This window comes from Tamandua tetradactyla, chromosome 5 (genome assembly GCF_023851605.1).
Source record: "Tamandua tetradactyla isolate mTamTet1 chromosome 5, mTamTet1.pri, whole genome shotgun sequence".
Classification (NCBI taxonomy): domain Eukaryota; kingdom Metazoa; phylum Chordata; class Mammalia; order Pilosa; family Myrmecophagidae; genus Tamandua; species Tamandua tetradactyla.
In genome coordinates, this window is record NC_135331.1 from 10,539,050 (window position 1) to 10,559,093 (window position 20,044).

Consider the following 20,044-nt stretch of genomic DNA (forward strand, 5'->3'; position numbering starts at 1 on the left):
TGGCTAAGACACCTCCAGCCTCATTTCCCTTTTGGAAAGGAGAGAAGGAATTCGAAGATTCTGCTGTGCCCCCGCTCCTCCCCCCTCCTGCTGAACAACTATTTTTATGTTGCCTCTTTTTATCCTGGTTGCTTCTGTAATTACTGGAGAGATGGCAGCTCCAGAGGTAGCAATGCCAATTCCAGTTGGGAGAGGAGAGCCGTGGGGGCCCCGGGGGTAAGGGGGGGGGGCGAGGCTGGAGGGGCAGCCGGTACCAGCGGGCAGGGGAGGGGGCATGGCCCCTGGCACCCGAGAGGAAGCCCTGGTGCTGTTTCAAAGGGGAAGCGGTGGTGTGGGTGGGAATGAGGAGAGCACCTCTTGTTAGGGGCTGAGTTCTGAACCGCCCCCCCTTAAAAAAGGAAGATACACTCATGTCTGAACTCCTAGGTCCTGTGGATGTGACCCTATTTGGACATACTTGGGTATGATTAATTAAGGTGGGGCCAAACCAGGTTTGTTAGGACTGGTATCCTAAGAAAGGTAGAATTGGACACAGACAGACACGGAACTGGTGTCCTAAGAAGGGCAGGGACACTGGGGCCGCGTTGGACGTGCAGGGACTCGTGGCCGGCCATCAGGATCTGGGACAGGCAGCGGGGCGTCTCCCCCAGGGATGCCCCACTTCCCACTTCCAGGACTGCAAGTGAATATGTTTTGGTAGTTTTAAGCCCCTCTCCCCGGTTTAGGGTCTTCTGTACAGTAAAACCTCCCTTTGAGGGGTTTTACAAGTACATTCAGGCTTTGCCTTCTAAGTGTCTGCAGAGAGAGACTTTTATTTACTACTGCGTTAGTCACAGACAAGTCTCCTGCCCCCTGGGCCCTGCTGAGCCTCAGCTAGGGTGGCCTGGGGCTGGAGGCCATGGGCGGGCCAGACAGAGGGTGCCTGTGGGTGCTGAGCTGCCCCCTCCATCTCTTTTTATCCCGGATGGAAATTCTCTTTGTTTCCCTCCTGTTCAGGGAAAGGTTGGGAGGGATTCGGTGGAAAGAGAAGAGGGAAGTAAGTTAGTTCCTCCTTCCCCTTTCCAAATCACCCACTCTCCTCACCCCTCCACCATAGGCACACCCCCAACCCCCCCCCCCCCCCACCTTCAAGCCTGAGCCCCCAAGGCACACCTGCTGTAGGTGCCATTCTCAGTGACATTTAGTTACTGGGACAATAGCTGCCTGTGAACTCCTCAGACAGGTGAAACTGCCCTGCCTGTGGGTGTCCAGCCACAGGGGAAGGGCGCTGGGCTGCAGAGGGCTGGGCACCGGCTTGGCCCTGAGCTTGCTGGGCTGCCTAGGGGGGCCCAGTCCACCCGTCTGGGCCTCTGCGATGTTATCTGCTGAGGGTTGATTATGAAAGCTGTGCGAAAGCGTGGGCCAACTCTTACACACACGTGAGCAAAGATGGGAAATTACTGGTACACCCTTTTCAGTTTTGTAAAGTGTGATGCAGTTGGACGAAATGAGAGGGGAAGATGGAAAGAGATTAGCATGGTGGGATTATAGATACAGTGTTTTTGTTTTAATAGAACTTCACCATGGGCAGGTCCTTTCTTGGCAGCGGCTCTTGCGTGGGGCCATTTACACAAGGGCTATGCCCTCGCCTTAGCACTCTCAACCTTGCCACATTCCCACGAGGTTATTGTTTATCCGCTGAGGTCCCGCAGCCAAGGAGAAGGGGTGGGGTCAGGTCTGCAGTCCCAGAGGCTAAATCCCAATCCCGAAGCTCCATCCCTCCAGGAGCCTTTGATGATAAACTTAGGTGGCTCAAAGTGCAGTGCTTTGTTTTCTTGATTCGCTTTTAGCTGTGTGATCTTGGCTAAGTCACTCAGGCTGTCTGTGCCTCAGCTGCCTCGCTGGTGAAATCCGGTTATCAGCAGCTGATGCCCAAGGCTGGGTGTGGCTATTACATGAGATGATGCATGCCAAGTGCTCTGCACGTGGCCAGCACAGAAGGAGACCGGTCACCACTGTTGCTTCCTCTTCCACCAGCGCCACTACTGCGACTATTTTTAGGAGGACGAAGGGCTAGTGACTTTTGTCCCTTCATCCTCCTCATCAGTCTTTGCCTTCTTCCCGGTCCTTGCTTCTTTTCTCTTTTAACATTAAAAAGATTAAAATAACAATGACAAAAGGCTTTGCAAGTGTTGGTTTCTGCCTGAGTGTCAAGGTGGAGGCTTTCTAGGTTGCCAGGGGATGTGCAGCCGCCTGGCAGTGTGGCCTAGATGGGAGCCTTAGGCTGTAGGGAACTGAATAGCCAACAAAGGGAGCTCCCTGGAAAAGCTTTGCTCTTAGTCAACTCTGTATCATCTGCCAGTCAGGATCCTTGGTTGTAAGTGACAGAAAATCCATAGCAAACTGGCATAAGCAAAAACATTTATTGGCTCATAGAAGCTAAAAACACCTTGGGTACATGGGCTTCAGGCATGGCTGGATCAAGGTGTCCAAACTATGCCTGCAGCCTCAGTTCTTCTCTCTCTGTTGACTTCATTCTTGGGCAGACTTCTCCATAGCCCCAGGAGCATATCCTCAAAGCTCTAAATTCAACAGAGAGACATTCTTTCTTAACACTTCCGCAAAATCCCCAGTGACATTTTGGTAAACAGTTTGGGTCATGCATCTACTCTTGAATCAGTCACTTGGCCAGAGCAGTTGCTGCCCAGTTGGCCAGACTTGAGGCATAGGAGAACCCCTGAAACCCATGGAGGGTCAGCTTCTTGGGGTCATCTGCCACATGAGGAGATGTGTTCCCAGAAATAAATTGGGCTGCTGTCGTCAGAATGAAGGAACGTAGGTTCTAGGCCAGCTGAAGAAAGCTTCTGACCTTGTGAATGGCCTTAGGTTGGTTGAAATAAACAGCCACCTTCAGCCAATACTTATTGAGTGCCAACAATATTCTAGAAGACTCTGGGCTCTGGAGTTCAGCAGTAAGCAAGAGAGGCAAAGCCATGGCTCTCACATGCTAGTGAGGCCGCTGCCTTTGTGCCCAAATGCTATGCACTTCTTTTCTGGGTACAGAGACACTGTGCCTCTGCAGCCTCCCCTAAAACACAGGTGAGGTCCCAGGAACCCAGAGAGAAGTGCTGTAGGCCCCCCCCTTTGTTAGGGAAATTGGCCCGGCCTGGGCTTTGCTCAGGACACAATCTGTAGTTATTGCAAGGCTGTGCCTGTAATTTTTAGCCCCTTCCTGAAAAACCCAGACCAATTTTAGCTCCGCCTGGAACCACTGTGTGACTTTGGCCAAAGCGGTAAACCTTTCCAAAGAGCCTTTGTTTTCTCATTGGTGAAATGAACTGGCTGGAACAGATGACCAGGGATGTCTGCCCTTTTTATCTCTGACCCTCAAAGCCGGGCTGCACACTTGGACCCCTGTAGGGGCAGCATAGATATGAGATGTGGAAAAGTGGAGGGTGTGTGAAAAAAAAAAAAATCAAAAGCAGGGAGGGCCAGCTGGTGCCTGGCCTCGGGGTCGGGAGGCAGCAGGGAGTGGTGGGGATTGTGGCCTGCTGGGCTGTGCCCCCTGCCGGACGCTGCAGCAAGCTGGTCTTGGTTTCCCGGGGCTGTCGTGACAGATCACCACAGGCCCAGGGGTTAAAAGCAACAGAAATGTGTCTGTCTCAGTTCCGGAGACCAGACAGCCTAAATCAAGGCGTCAGCAGGGCCCCGCGCCCTCTAGGAGAGGGCCGTTCTGTGCCCCTTCCAGCTGCTGGTGGCTGCCGGCCGCCCTCGAGTTCCTTGGCCTTCCCTGCCTCGTAGCTGCAGTCCTCCAGCCTCTGCCTCTGTCATCATGGGCCCTTACCCCCGGGGAGCCTGTGTCCACAGTTCCGTCCTCTGATCGGGCACCCGTCACCTTGGTTTCACCCAGGTATGTCTGCGAAGCACCTGTGTCCAAGGAGGGTCACATCCCAGGTTCAGGGTGGACTTAATTTGGAGGTGGGGGGATGGGGGCAATGATTCAACCCTGGTCAAATAATTAGAGCCCCAGCTTTTAAACGTTGGCCTTTAATTCAAATTGTTTCAAACACAGCATAGGTCAAATACAACGTCGGGGACCCGCCATCATCTGAGAGTCACCTCTGCAGCCTTTTGGCTCCCAGGGCTGTGATGGGGCAGGGTCTGTGGGTGGCTGTAAGGCTATGGGAGGCCCTCTGTTTTCAGTGCCCACCCCCACCCTCCAAGCCCTCTGAGAGTTCAAGGAGAGCGGGCATCACGGCTCTGATGGCACTGCTCGCGGGGCGCCGAGTCATGCCCCGGGGTGCCAGCTGCCCGCTGGCATCAGCCGCAGTGCCCCCTCCCCGCTGCCCCTCAGGTATTGGACAGAGTTGCTGAGCCCTGGCACCCCGACACCAGTGGGGTGGGGTGTGAGCACTGCGCCTCTGAGTGTCCTTTTCAGCTGCCCACAAAGCTGTCCTGATCGGCCCCCTCCAGCCTCCTCCCCCAGCACCCCAGGCCCAGAGCTCTTTCCCTACCCACCCCCTGTCCCCTCCCTGTCAGGCAGAGCCTGTGTCTAAGTTCCTTAATGGGGGCCTCCATGACCCCCCCCGCCCCAGAGCTAAGGTGGTCCCTCTGTTATTCTTTTTTCTAGCACCCTAGGTTTCTCTCCCCCAGTTTGGGCTCATAGATGCATGGATCTGCTTTTTTTTTTTTTAATTATGCTAAAATGGAACATAAAACCTACCATTTTAACCATTTTTAAGTATACAGTTCAGTGGCATTAGTTGCAGTCACAAATTGCTGCAGCCATCACCACTATCTCTTTCAAGAATTTTTTCATCATCCCAGAATAGAAACTTTGTACATATTAAGCAATAACTCCCCAGTCCTCTCCCACCCAGCCCCTGGTAACCTCTAATCTACTTTCCATCTCTATGAATTGCTTAGTTTAGGTATTTCGTATCAGTGGAATCATCCAGTAGTTGTCGTTTTGTGTCTGGCTTCTTTCCTTTAGTGTGATGTTTTCAAGGTCCATCCACGTTGCATGTATCAGAACTTCGTTCTTTTTATGGCTATGTAATACTCCACTGCGTGGAGAGACCACCTTTGGTTTCACTGCCAAATGGACACCCGGCTCGCTTCCATCCTTTGGCGCTTGTGAATAATGCTGCAGTGGACACCAGTGTTCGAGTCCCTGTTTGTAGTTCTTTCGGGGCGTAGATCTAGAACTGGAATTGCCGGGGCATATGGTAATTCTGTGTTCAGCTCTTTGAGGAACCTTGTGTGACTAGTTTCCTTTTTTTTTCATTTCCGGATTAGGGGGGAACCCATTTAATAACAAAAGGGTACGAAATAATCTATGCTTCAATCTGGTGAAATGTCAGAGTTACAATTCTTCCCTAACACGTGATAGATTTCCAATAGGGAGAGAAAATAAAGGGCCTTTGACATCACAATCATGAACTTAATGTCTCTCTTGGGTAGAGGGCTGGCATCTCTGACTTATTTGCCATAGCTACATCACAAAGCCAGAAATAGGCACCGCCACAGATTTCTGAAGTGCAACCACAAAGCTGATCCTTACAGCCCATTCCTAGAACAGAAGTTTAAATTTGCAACACACGAGACCCATATGTGTATGTGACATATGATTAGTATTAATTAAAAAAAATTCCCATCACTAGGCTGTCAGTCCCTAAGAGTAGAAACCACGTCTGTTTTGCTTGCCTGGCACATAGTAGGTCCTCAGTAATTATTAGTAGAAAGACCAAATGAACATGTGAATTTCCTGGAGGACCTCTCGGCCCCAGTTTTCCCCTGTGAGAGGATGTGGCTGGCTGAGCCACTGCCCTGGGGAGGGAAGAGTCCGTGACCTTGGCAGGGGTCCTTGGAGTTATTTCGGTTCCCTTTGTTGTGCCTTGGTGCCTGGGACAAGGCGACCTCAGGGGACCCTGTGCAGGGTGTGCCTGTCAGGTTTGGGGACACGTCCCTGGCACCGCTGTTGGGTTCTTAGGCAGGTGACCGTGCCGGGGAGTTCCACGTGGGGGGCAGGTTGGAAACGGCCCCTGGGAAACGGATGAGCTTTTGCTTGCGGCCCATGGTCCTTAGCTCCGGCAGAAGCAGGGGGGCACCCCTCCCTCCCGGCTCTGATGGGGGTCCACGTGCTCCAGGAAGCATCTGGTTGCGGTGGGGGAAGCCATCAGGGCCTCACCCTTGTGGGGACAGTCCCGGGGTTGGGGCAGGAGATGCTGGGAAAAGACCTAAACCCAAGCAGCTTTGCAGAGAGCTCTTACTCTGGGCCCCCCGAAATTGAACGCTTAGCAGTGCCTCCCCCTGGGGGGTGGGGTAGGGGGTGACCTGCGAGGACTGAGTGGCACAGGTGTGGCTGCCAGCCCCGAACCTGGCATCTGATGGGTGCTAGGCTGAATGTGAGCAGTTGCTGTCAGCACAGCCACGTGTTTCTGTGCAGACTTAAAGGGTCCTGGCTTGGGCTCACAGGGGTCAGGGAGCTGGAGAAGCTCTCCCGTCTGGGCAGGGCTCCGTGTCAGGCCAGGTGGCCAAGCCCATGCTGTCCCGGGTGGCCTGAGCGGCGCTGAGGCCTGGATGTACCCCCCACATACACACAGGTGGCCCTGACGCCCACATTTCTCTCCCCTCCTCCCTCCTCCAGACCTCAGAGGCTCCCGAAGAGGCCCGGGCCAGACGCCAGCTTGCCGAGGAGACTGATTAAAAGCCCGCTGGCTGGGGGCAGATGGCTTGGTGTCCCTGGTCTGGAGTGGAAGTCGATAAGCAATTGTTTTTCTGTGGGCAAGAAAAAAAAATCTCCATTGACTGTTTCTCAGGCACTGCCAGGCTTAGATTTGAACCCATCCGAGGAGGCTCGGGGAGGGGGTGCGGGGCAGCCCCCAGGGGCACCGCCATGGTTCCCGCGAGCAGGCCGCTGCCCTCGCTTAGCATCAGCCCCTCAGGAATGTTCTGGGACATCGCCCGGCCTGCAGTTGGCCTCCAAAAGGCGTTTGTTTAAAGAATAGCTTTTCGGGGGCATCAAACCATGTGCCAGGCATGGTGCCGTGTGCTTAACCCGTTTTAGTCCCTGTGACTACCTGGTGGGCACCCATTTTCCAGATGGGAAAACCAAAGCCGAGAGAGGCTGATTCGCCTGTCCAGGGTGAGCCTGGGCGAGGGGGAGCCTGAGTAGGATGTCACGGGCTCGACTCTTCCTCCCAGGGAGATAAAGATCACAGAAAGGAAAAATGATGGCAGCTGAGGCCCCGGAGAACCTTGAACTTGCTTCGTGTGCCTGCATTGCAGGGTTGCTGGGCCATGAGCGTGATTCATTCTCAGGCGCTGTAAGGGGTGGGAGAGAAGATTAATAAAATGGGACCGGCTCCACTTTCCCACCCTACATGGCCCCAGAGCCCCCAGGGCCTTGTCGTCACAACTCCTTGCACGGTTACAGTTATTCTCTTTCTTTTAAAAATGCATTTTTTTTTCTGAACAGTTACTATATGCACATGGTACAAAAGTAAAAACTGTATGTAGTGAGCAGTAAGACTCTCCCACCCTGTCCTTCCCCCACCTCTGCACGCCGCTTCTTTTCCCCTGAGACCGTCTCTGCTGCCACTTTCTTGGGTGTCTTTCCAGAAATATTCAGTGCAGACACTGTCAGGTGTGCCTGCCCATCCTTCTGCTAACAGTGGCACATTCGTGCTTTGCTTTCGTCCACCTAACACAGTGTCTCGGAGCTAGTTCACATTTGGGCAGGTGGACCCACCTCATTTTTGTAAACAGATGCATGATTTTCTCCTCAGTGAGGGCCTTCATTTTACTGACTGACTTTCCCGTGGATGGTTTGAAAGCACTCTCCTGGGATGACTTTGGATGCACATCGTTTTCTATATGCGTAAGGTGGTCCGTAGGATAAATTCCCAGCTGTGGAATCATGAAGTCAAAGAGTTTGTCCATTTGGAATTTTGTTAGATATCGATGGGTTTCCCGCCACAGGGTGGCATCCAATTTATACTCTCACCTGCAGCGCAGGGAAGTGTGTTTTTTGCTCATATTCACATCAACATAGTTTCAGTAAATGCTTTGTCTTTGCCAATAGGATAGATGAAAAAAAAAAGATATTACATTTTGGGTTTTTTAAATTTTGTATTGTGGCAATACGTATATATTATTATATATATATAAAACATGAAGGTTAAACATTTTTAAGTGAAATTTAATGGTATTATATTCACAGTGTTGGGCAACCATCACCATTATCTATTTTTTCATCATTCCAAGCAGGATCTCTGCCGCCCCTAAGCAGTAACTCCCTATTCTCCCCAACCCCCAGCCCCTGGTCATCTTTAATCTACTTTCTGTCTCTATGAATTCGCCTATTCTAGATATTTCATATAAATGGAATCACATGATATCTGTCCTTTTGTGTCTGGCTTATTTCACTCAGCACCATGTTTTCGAGGTTTATCCGTGGTGTCACCTCTGTCAGAACTTCATTCCTTTTTTATGGCTGAGTAATATTCCATCGTACAGATGGACCGCGTTGAGTTTATCCATTCACCAAGTGGTGGGCATTTGGGCCGTTTCTGCCTTTTGGCTGCTGTGAGCATGTATATCCATGTGATTACTCAAGTACCTGTTTCCATTCCTCTTGGGAATATACCCAAGATTGGAAGTGCCGGGTCGTATGGTAATTTTATATTTAACTCCCTGAGGAGCCCCCAATCTGTTTTCCATGGCAGCTGTACCGTCTTACATTCCCACCAGCAATGCACAAGGGTTCCAGGTCCTCCGCACCCTTGCTGACACTTGTTATTGTTTTTAAAAATGGTTGCCGTCCTAGTAGGTGTGCAGTGGTTTGGGGGGCACTTCTCTTCCTATGGGTGAGTTCTGAGCATCTTGTTACCTGATTGGACTCTTCATCTTTCCTTGACTGGGCACCGGGTGTTTGTAACTTGTGCTCATGTCTGTGCTGGATGTCGTGATTATCTTCTCGATGCCTTTCCAGGTGGACTTTCCCTGCTCTGCAGACCCTATCTGTCTACTCTGCTGTCCAGGCAATATCCAAGAAATCCTTCCTGAAAGACCATTCCGAACGGGCCAAGTGGCATTTCTCTGTACACAGCCAGATCCTCTGGGGAGCACTAGCTTTCTGCTGCCATCAGTTGTTCCCTTCCTCACTATCCTTCCACCATCCAGTGTTATCAAGAGAGTGTGTTTTACACATTCCTAAACTCTTTATGGCACACCCACCATTTTCCTGGCACTCAGAGAAAACCCTTCCTTTTTTTTTTTTTCCATCTTTTAGAAGGGCTGATGTTTTAGTTTGTAAAAGCTGCTGGAATGCGACATACCAGATACAGAATGACTGTTAAAAAGGGAAATTTATTAAGGTGTAAATTTACAGTTCCAAGGCAGTGAAAATGTCCAAATTAAGGCAAGGCTATAGAAATATCCAAACTAAGACATCCAGGGAAAGATAGGCCGATGATGTTCAGGGAAAGGCACATGGTGATGGCTGCTAGCTTTCTCTCCAGATTTCTTTAACAGCTTCCCCGGGGGTGTTTTCTTTATACATCTCCAAGGGTCTCTGGCTGTGTGGGCTCTATTGGCTCTGAAGCTTTTTCCAAAATTGTTCCCTCTTAAGGGCTCCATAAGCAACCCCACTTTGAGTGGTTGGAGACACATCTCCATGGAAACCATCCAATCGAAAGTCCCCACCCACAATTGGGCGGGTCACTTCTCCATGAAAACAATAAAAAAGATCCCACCCGGCAATACTGATTGAGCATTAAAGGATATGGCTTTTCTGGGGTATATAATAGCTTCAGATCAGGACAGCTGCTCTAATCGTGTCATTCCTCTACCTAAAACCTGCCAGTGTCTTCCAAGGCTCTTAAGATAAGGACCCAAATCCTTACCATGGGCCTCATCCTAAGCCACTCTGGCTCTGCTCAAGCCACGTGGGCTGTTTGCAAGTCAAGTTCCTTGAAAACAAGGTGCCCGCTCCTTCCTGCTGCTGGGCCTTTGCACATGCTCTTTCTTCTCAGCTTTCTCTCTCTCCCTTCCTAGATGATCTCATCACACCCCCAGGTTTTTTGTTTTTGTTTTCATTTCTATTGAGGTGAAATTCAACGAATATAAAACTAACCATTCATTCTAAAGTGCCCAATTCATTGGCAGTTAGCCCATGCCTGCTGCCGCACAGCCACCATAGAGTGGACCTTGTCCACTCTGCAGGTCCATCAGTGTTCTCACTGAACTCCAGTGGCACCTGTGACATTTGTCCAGAAGACTTTGTCAAACACATGAATGAAAGGTTAATACTCTGTCCGAGAGATGGAGAGAATTTACTGTCTAAGGCAGTGGTGTCAGTTTTTTTTTTTTTTTTTTTATCTGTGGCTTTGCATTATATCTGGCAGGGATCAGCCAGAAGATGTAGCCTGAATGAGAGAAGCATTAGCCCCTCCCTGCATTGTACCTGCATTCCCACAACACGGACTTCCCTTGCCTAGCCGCCTGCTGGGCATCTCCTTCCCCTCCTGTCACCCCTGATCCCGGCTCCTCAGCTGAGAAGCCCCAGACTGAGGCCAAGCTGGGAGCCCAGGGTACTCTCCCATGACCCTGAGTTTCCCCATTTATAAAATGGGGGTCTTAATAGCAAACTAACAACCTGGGGCATTTGGGAGGTTGTGCTGTTGAGTGAGAGATATTTTGGAAAGTGCTTCTGAATCGTTACCATTGGGCGGGCATGCTGCTGAGAGATTGTCTTGTGGAATTGTTTTATTTGGCCTGTCCAGCATTTGAAAATATTTGGAATAATTGCTAATTACACATACCAGGTGTGTCACCTATCCTGGATTCAGAGCTTCTCTTTATACAGAAAAAAAAAAAAGGGAAATCCTGACAATCCTAGCTCCATATCCCTGCTTAACCACAATTGGCTTGCCCTGGAAGCAGCTGTCTCCCTTATAGGGGCATGCATGCTCTATTTTGGGGTTTTCTTATACTGGGTTCCTGTAGGAGGAAGTTGAGTTTGGAATTCTTGTTCTGGTGTGTGGGAAGGGGCTTTTAAAATAAGGAGGTGTAGAATCTGCTTTTCTGAAGAGACTCAGATCAGATTGCATCATGTTCTGCAAGATTAAAAAAGTTTTTAACAACTTTTTTTGAGATATAATTCACATACCATACAGTTTACCTATTAAAAATGTACAATTCATTGGCTTTTAGTATATTTGCAGATTGTGCAACCCCAGTCAATTTTAGATTATTTTCATCATCTCAAAAAAGAGATACGGGCACACGGGGAGTTCAGTGGTAGAATGCTCACGGGCCATGCAGGAGACCCCGGTTCTCTCAATTCCTGGCTAGTCCACCGATACCCTCACACCCCCTCCCAAAGGAAAAAAGAAAAAGAAATCCATGCCCTTTAGCCATCCTGACCCTGACCCATCCAGCACCACCTAGCCCTCAGCAACTCCTCATCTACTTTCTGTCTTTATCGAATTCCCTGAGTACATTTTGAAAAATTGTGGTAGCATATATTACCAGTTTAGCCATTTTTAAGTGTGCAGTTGGGTGGCGTTGATGACATTGCTCGGCATGATTTATTTTAGGGTGTCAAACCCAGGCAGGTTGTAGGCACCCAGGCGGGCCAGGCGAGGGTCCTGTGCGGTCCCCGCTGACCCCTCCTCTCCCCGCAGGCAGCCCCGACCCGATGGGAGCGCCCCCGCGTGCCGCATGAAGCTGGCAGCGCACCATGTCATCATGCGTCTCTAGCCAGCCCAGCAGCGACCGGGCCGCCCCCCAGGATGAGCTGGGGGGCCGGGGCGGCGGCGGCAGCAGCAGCAGCAGCGAGGCCCTGCGGGGCCTGTCCTCCCTGAGCCTCCGCCTGGGCATGGAGTCCTTCCTCGCCGCCACCCAGCGCGGCCCGGGCCTGCCCGGGGACCCGGCCGTGGAGGCGCAGGGGAGCGGCCTCCTCGACGGCCCCGAGTCCCGCGCCCGGCCGCGCCTGGCCGCTGGTAAGCTTTCCCTGCAGGAGCCGTCGCGGGGCCCGGCCGACGTGAACGGCCGCTGCTCGGCGGACTCGCCGGTCGGGTCCCCGCGGACGTCGCCCCGGCTGCCGCGGCGGCCCACGGTCGAGTCCCACCACGTCTCCATCACCGGGCTGCAGGTGCGTGAGCCGCGCGCGCGGGTGGCTTCCCCGCGGGTTCCCAGTGCCCCTCCCCCCCACCCGGAGGGTCTGGGTGCCAGACTGCCCCCCCCCCCCCGCCCCCAGTTGATTGGGAAGGTGGCCCCAGGAACACCGCACAGGCCTGGGGAGGGGATACAGGGAAGGGGAGGCCGTCAACAAAGGGGTCACCCCTGTGTCCAGCTCCAGCCTTCTGGGTACCCTGGGAGACTGAGGCGCTGGGGATGGTGCGGTGGGGTGCCGGCTGTGAGTGTGGGCCCCCTGGGCTCCAGGGGCCAGAGGAGAGCCCCCACCCTCTTCCCTTCGAGGAGATGGGGTGCTGGGCGTGCCGCCAGGAACGCGGACATGGGGATGTGGTGGGTCACTAGGAGGCCCCGGCCTCGCAGAGGTGTCTCCTCCTTGTTGAGTGGCAGGCCGTGAGCTCAGCACCTTCCTGGCTTCATCCCAGCTCATCCTTGCTCTCTCTTAGAGTCGGGTCCATGGGATAGGACTCAGATCCCCACTAGGGTTTCCGGACCCTGCCTGGCTTGTCCCTTCCCCTCCTGCCTCAGCGCCTTCCATCAGGACCAGCCTTGCTTATGTTCCTCAGAGACCTCGAGCTTATTCCCACCTCAGGGCCTTTCCCATGCGGTCCCCTCCGGTTGGAACCAGCCCCCACGGCCCTGTGATCTTGGCAGGACTGATCTGGCTCTTGTGCAAATCTCAACTCAAAAGCCACCTCCATGGAAAGGGCTCCTTTCGCCGCCCTCTCTAAAGCAGCTCCTCCACAGCCTGCGGCCCTGTTTATTTTGCATCATGGCACTCAGCACTGTGTGTTCATTCAGTTCCTTATCTCCTGTCTCCTTCTGCAATGTAAGCCCCAGTAGAACACTCGTCTTAACTGCTATGCCTAGTGCTTGGAGCCTAGTAGGAGCCTGCAGGATATTTGTTGAAGGAATAAATGGGTTTAATGGAGGAGGAGACTGGAAATTATGAAAAGCTTTCTAGAGTAGCTGGTGTTTCACTCCATTTTGAAGGCTTGGCATAACTTTAGCACTTGGAGATGAGCACACAGACGGTTTACCCCAGCTGGGTGAACCTTTGCACGAGTAAAGGCCCAGAGGCGATGAATGGTTCATGTAGCTGGAGTGTGGGACCCATAATTGGAGGGAGTGTGGGAGGGTGGAGATGAAGCTGGAGGGATAGTTTGGGTTTATGTTAGCTAGAATTGAGTCAGCTTAGAGAAACAGAGACCCCCAGTAACAGTGGCTTTACCACAGTAGGGCTTCCTTATCATGTAAAATAAGTCTGAAGCTAGACATTCTGGGTGTGGTGGTTCTGTGATGTTGCATTTGTCCTAAAAGCCTCATGGTCTCAAGATAGCTGCTGTCGTGCTAACCTTCACATCACCATTCCAGGCAGGAAGAAGGAGTAGGAGAGAAGAGCAAAGGGTACCTGCCTCCTGAGTTAGTTCTGTTTCCTGGAAACTCTACCCAACTATTTTTTTTTGTAGTTCTACTATTTTTTAAAACAGTAATTACATTTGTTAGAATTGAGGAAAAATTATTAGAGTAGTGTTATTAACTATTGTCCATAGTTTACCTACTTAATGGTGTCTTGAAAGGCAAAAGTTTTAAATTTTGGTGAAGTCCAATTTTAAAAAAGAATGGTTTGTGCTTTTTGTGTATTATCTAAGAAATCTTGGCCTGCCTCACGATTCTCCTCTTGGAACACTTAAAATTTTTTACAGGGGAGTGAGGTCATGGATTACTTATTTAATTTAAAATTAACTTTTTAAAAGTAGTAGCAACCTTTGAAAAAATGGGTGCTAAAATAATATGTATTATATGATCGCGTTTTTATAAAGTACAGAAACAAGCACATTCTGGGCTGTTGGAGCTGGGATACTGGTCACTTTGGAAGGGGCAGTGAGTGGGGTCCTGGGGGCTGGGAATACTCTGGTTCTTGATTTGGCTCCTGGCTACATGGTTGTACGTAGTTGGTGAAAAATGGATCTAGCTGCAGACTTACAGTTCATTTTCCTTGTGTCTCTGCTGTCTCTCCAGGACTGTGTGCAGCTGAATCAGTACACGCTGAAGGATGAAATTGGAAAGGTAAATGTCCCAGGAGCCAGGCTTGTTTCCTGCATCTACCAGAGGCGTCTCAGATACCATAGTGGGAACTCAGCCAAGTGAGGGGAGAGAGTTTTGTCATTAATGGTCCAGAGTTTTGTTAGTTGTTTTCATTTTTTTTTTAACTGTAATTTTATTGAGATATATTCACATACCATATAATCATCCAAAGTATATAATCGATGGCTCATGACATCATCAGTTGTGCATTTGTTACCACAAGCAATTTCAGAACACTTTTATTATTCCCCCCAAAATTAAAAATAAAAATAAAAAAGGAACACCCAAAACATCCCATACCCCTTATCCCTCCCTATTATTTATTTATGTTTTGTTTTTATTTTCTTTCTCATCTGCCCATATGCTGCATAAAGGGAGTGTCAGTCACAGGATTTTCACAATCACATAGTCACACCATAAAAGTATATAGTTATACACGCATCATCCAAAATCAAGGCTACTGGATTGTAGTTAAATGTTTCCGGTCTTTCCTTCTAGCTATTCTAATATACTAGGAACTAAAAAGGAATATCTATATAATGCTTAAGGATAACCTCCAAAATGACCTCTCAACTCTATTTGAAATCTTTTAGCCACAGAAAGTTTATTTTGTTTAATTTCTCTCTTCCCCCTTTTGGTCAAGAAGTCTTTCTCAGTCCCACGATGCCAGGGCCAGGCTTATCCCTGGGAGTCATGTCTTATGTTGGAATTAGGGCAATGAGTTTATTTGCAGTGTTGGCTTAGAGAGAGAGGCCACATCTGAGCAACAAAAGAGGTTCTCTGAAGGTGACTCTTAGGCATAATTATAAGTAGGTTTAGCTTCTCCTTTGCAGGAATAATTTTATGAGGGCAAGCACCAAGATCAAGGGCTTGGCTTATTAAATTGGTAGTCCTTAATGCTTGCGAGAATGTCAGTAATTCCCCAGGTGGGGAAGTTTAATATTTCTACTTTTCCACCTAGTCCCTCCAGGGAACTTTGCAAATACTTTTTTTTTTTTTAATTTTCTGCCCAGTTACTCTGGAATATATTGGGGTATTACATTAACCTATCAAAATAACAAGATTTCATTCCTTTTTCAAGGTTCCGTATAATTATGTTGTTTGAATAAGCTGACCATACAAGGCTAAATTAGCTAGTGTGCTATAGAAAATATAGATTTTGTACCAAATAAACATCTCTTCCTTTGGTCTCACACAGAAGTTGAAGTTTTAAAATACAGTCAATATCACCCTTCACTGTGTATTCTGTTTTTCCTTAGTCCTAACCAGATCGACTTCATTCATATCTCTAATTGAAGTCTGATCTCTTTTTCAGGTTCTTTAACAGTTGCCATATGGGGGTAATGCTGACCTTCAGGCCTCTAATTCTGAGTCTCAGGCGTCACACAGAGACCCAGAGGTCTAGGGAGCGACCAGGCTGTACGCAAAGAGCTCAGCCTCTCAGAATTTAGAAATAGCAGTTAAAATGGAACATTCTGTACTCCTGAATTGTCGATTGCCCAGTCTCTGCCCACGTTCTATTGCTTGATAACCTATGCTCTCAAATTCAATTCTGAGAGTATACATATGACAGTTAGTCCATGTGAGTGAGGTTGTACAGTATTTGCCTTTTGTTTCTAGCTTATTTCACTCAACATAATGTCCTCAAGGTTCATTCACCTGGTTGCCTACCTCACAACTTCATTCCTTCTTGCAGTTGCTCAATATTCCATCATCTGGACACACCACGGTTTGCCATTCCATTCATCAGTTAATGTACCCTTAGGTCACCTCCATCCATTGCAGATCATGAATTCTGCCACCGTAAACACCCGTGTGCAAATGTCCATTCATGACCCTGCTTTCAGATCTTCCAAGTACATATCTAATCATGGGTTACAGGATCGTACGGCAATCCTGTGCTGACCTTCCTGTGCCACCACTCTGCCCTCCAGAGGGGCTGCACCATTCTACTTCCCTAACAGCAGGGGATGGGTACATCTCTCTCTCCACGTTTTCTCCAGCACGTGTGTCCTGTTTGTTTTTTAAACAGTTTTATTCACACACCATACAGTCTATCCACGGTGTACAATCAATGGCTCCTGGTCCCCTAGTTATGCATCGCCACCGCTGTCTATATTGTGAACATACGTGAGAACATTGCCATTTCTTTTGCAAAAAAAAGAAGAAGGAGAAAAAAATATTATAACAACACTACCACCAAGAATCTCATACCCTCCCTTAGAGTCCCCTCTTACTCACATTTAGCTTTGGTATATGTAGCCTTTGCTACATTTAATGGAAGCATATTACAATGTTTCTGTTAACTATAGACCCTAGTTTGCATTAATTGCATTTTTTCGATATACCATCCCATTTTCAACACCTTGCAATGTGGGCATTCGTTTGTTCTCCCTCATGTAAAACTTTGTTATATTTGTACGTTAAATCATCATCACTGTCCACTCCAGGTTTTGTTAAGTTATACTGTCCTGGTTTTTATCCTCTATCCTTCCTTCTGGTATCAGACATGCGTCTAGCCTTCCTCATTCAACCACACTCAGCTTTGTTCATTATTCTTACTGTCTTCATCTTAAAACTAAATGTGTTTCTGTAAAAGCTAAAGCTTCTGGGGAAATCCCATGTCAACACGGGGATGATGCATTCCCACCATATTATTATTATTATTATTTTCTCTAAGCGATTCTCATGCCTATTTTTGCTTTGGTTTCAGCCAGTGGTCCACATCACTGCACAGGTCAAAAATTCCCATGCCAGTAAGACCGAGTGAGTAATATACGTGAGGTATCAGACAGTAGGGAGTAGTGAGGTTTGTGGCAAACTGTTAACATATGCATATGAGGGCTTCCTGCAGATCTTCTGATTTTTTTTTTCAAAGAATCTTGGAATCTGAATTTTTATATGAAATCTTTCTACTTTTAGATATTGACAATGAATTCAAGCTTTATAAAAACTCTGTGAATGCAACAAAACACAATTGCAGGGCAGATTTGGCCCATGTGCAACCTCTGTATTAGGACCCTCGTTTTGCAGATCCTAACTGCTGGATAGTATGTCATGGGCATCTCTCTTTATCCAGGGCTCCTACGGCGTGGTCAAGCTGGCCTACAACGAGAATGACAATACCTACTATGTGAGTGTCCCCCCTCCCCTGCTCCCCACCCCAACTGTTATCCAGATAAAATGTCTCCTTTCTAGCACTTGGCTTCTTAGAAGGTCTTCATAGCTGTGTTCTCATTTCATCCTTGGGTCATTTTATGTCTTAGAAAGGAAATGGTCTCCCCATTTTACAGATGGGGAAATGGGGAGGTGAAGTTGTTGGCCCAGGAAGACCTGTTTGTTCAGCAGGCATTTCTTTTATTGCTCTCCTCTCTGTCTTCCTTAGCACGGAGCACTATATGGTAGGTCGACAAATCGCCCGTGCCACTGAGGCTCTGGAGTCAGCCCCAATGTGGGTTCACCCCCTGACTCTCCCATGTGCTAAAAGTGTGGCCCTGAGCAAGTGGCGTTACCGTGACAGCTCAGTTTCCCCACTTGGAGAAGAGTCCTCCCCCTCACTCATCACTCCAGCTCACTTGTGTTGTGATTCAGTGACAGGAGGTCTCGAGTCTCGTGGTGTCCTAGCTGGAGGGACCCCCGGAGTCTGGCTTCCGTGCATCCCAGGGGCTGCTTGATTGCCTCAGGTTTCGAGGCGCTCACTCCATTGCCCCGAGGTTGCCAAGGGGGTGAGAACACGGACAGGCCTCAGAGTGGTGGGAAACCACCCCCGTCACTGCTTAACCTGGAGCTGGGCCTTTCCTCCCACAGGCCATGAAGGTGCTGTCCAAAAAGAAGCTCATCCGACAGGCCGGCTTTCCACGTGAGTTGGGGGGCCTGGGCCTTTGCTCTTGGGTGCAGGGGCCAGGGAAGGACAGGATGGACCCCACCAAACGGAGCCCCTGCAGACCTGCCCCTGGGCGGCTGGGAGGAGAGAGCTCTGGGTGGAGACGCCCCGCCATGCTCAGGGCCTCCCCTGAGGACAATGCCGAGGTTCTTTATTAATTTTTATTTTAAAATATTAATTAAAGTAATATACATATCAAGTTAAAAAATCCCATAGAGGAGAACACTTGGACAGTTCCTCAAAAAGTTAAACATAGAGTTACCGCGAGACCCAGCAATCCCACTCATAGATATCTACCCGAGGGAACCGGAGACACGTGTCCAGTGCAAAATCTCGTACACAGTGTTCACAGCAGCGTTATTTGTAATAGCCCCAAAGTGGAAAGAAACCCAGTGCCCATTAACGGATGAATGGAAACATAAAATGTGGTCTGTGTAAGCAGTGGACTCTGATTCAGCCATAAAAAGGAATGAAGTCTGTTCCACGCTACGCCATGGATGAACCTTGAAATCACGATGCTAAGTGAAAGAAGCCAGACACGAAAGGTCACAGGTTATATGATCTCATGTAGTGAAATGTCCAGAACAGGCAAATCCATACAGATTGGAAAGTAGATTAGTGGCTGCCAGGGGCTGGGGGGCGGGCTGTGCAGGACCGGGGAGGAATGAAGAGTGGCTGCTAATGGCATACGGGGTTTCTTTTTGGGATGAGGAAGACGTTCTGGAATTAGATAGTGGTGATGGTTGCACAGCCTTGTGAACGTTGTAAAAGTCACTAAATTATACATTTTAAAATGGTGAATTTTACCAAGGGCATTTGAATTATATTTCAAGACAAAGAAAATCCCGTAGAACAGGAGGGCCTTTATGGAGGGCAAGGGTTCCTTGCTGTCCCCTCCTCCTAGGTTAAGGTCTTGTAGGAATTGGTAATTACTGTCCCACGGTCGAATGACGTACTTGCAGGCACGCATAGTGGAGGCTGCTTGCGCATGAGCTGCCTGCCAGCAGCACAGGGCAAAGCACGAGCTGGGGCAAAACAAAGAGAAAGTAGATAAGAAACATGTGAACTGCATCCTCATACTAGGACCTCGGTTCATCCTGCTGATAGGAACTCCAAGTCAGATAATATCCGTATACCACCGTTTCTTGATTTACCCGTTTTTTGACTTTTTTTTTTTTTTTGCATGGGCAGGATGGCAGGCGAGAACTCTGCGATATTTGCTTTTGACTTTCTCCGATGGTAGATGAGGATTTCACTTGCTTAAGCCACCCCCTCCCTCCCTTTCCAACCATCCAATCAAATGATGGCATTATAGTTAGCTTCTTTACTGTTACTTTTGGAACTTTTTGAGCCACGCTTGTCACTTTCTTCCTTGCTTCAGCAGGTGTGTCCCATCTCCCAACTCCTGACCAGTAAGACGGGGCTCTGAGCAGCCTCTCCGTTCCTCTGAACTCTTCCCCTCTGCATGCCTGTCCCATTTCTGATGCCTGCACCTTTGCTTTTACTTTTCCAAGGCTGATGACAGCGATTCTCCATTCCGTAACTTAAACTCAATCCTCCTGCCCGTGTCACCTGTGATACAAGAAGCATTTTAACCGTGGCCTTGATCTTATCGTTACCTTCCGGGTATCATTCCTGGCATAGCCTGTTTTTCTCTCCTTGACTCCGGCTTCCTTTCCTGTCTCTGACCTCATTTCACATCGCTGAGGGTGAACGTTTGTGTCCATTTTTTGGAGCTGGAAAACTGAGCCCCTGGGAGAAGGGCCTGCCTCGCCTGGGACGTGGAGGTCACCGTGTGACCCCCCGCCACCCCCCACCCACCTGGATGACCCCCTGACGCCCACCCTGGACTGGGGCATGTGACGGAGGGTGGGGATTAACTGGAAGACTGGG

The 20,044-nt window shown here is 49.3% G+C and overlaps 1 protein-coding gene across 4 annotated transcripts in view; it reads left to right on the forward strand.

Moving 5' to 3' along the window:
• The window catches only part of CAMKK2 (calcium/calmodulin dependent protein kinase kinase 2), a 54,118-nt gene that overhangs the window by 5,443 nt on the left and 28,631 nt on the right, over positions 1-20,044 (forward strand). For all 4 annotated transcript variants that reach the window (XM_077159801.1, XM_077159802.1, XM_077159803.1 and 1 more), the window contains exons 2-5: positions 11,670-12,139; positions 14,203-14,250; positions 17,348-17,401; positions 18,076-18,127. In XM_077159801.1, coding sequence (XP_077015916.1) covers positions 11,726-12,139; positions 14,203-14,250; positions 17,348-17,401; positions 18,076-18,127 — 568 coding nt within the window. In that variant the 5' untranslated portion in view covers positions 11,670-11,725. The remainder of the gene's footprint in view (positions 1-11,669; positions 12,140-14,202; positions 14,251-17,347; positions 17,402-18,075; positions 18,128-20,044) is intronic.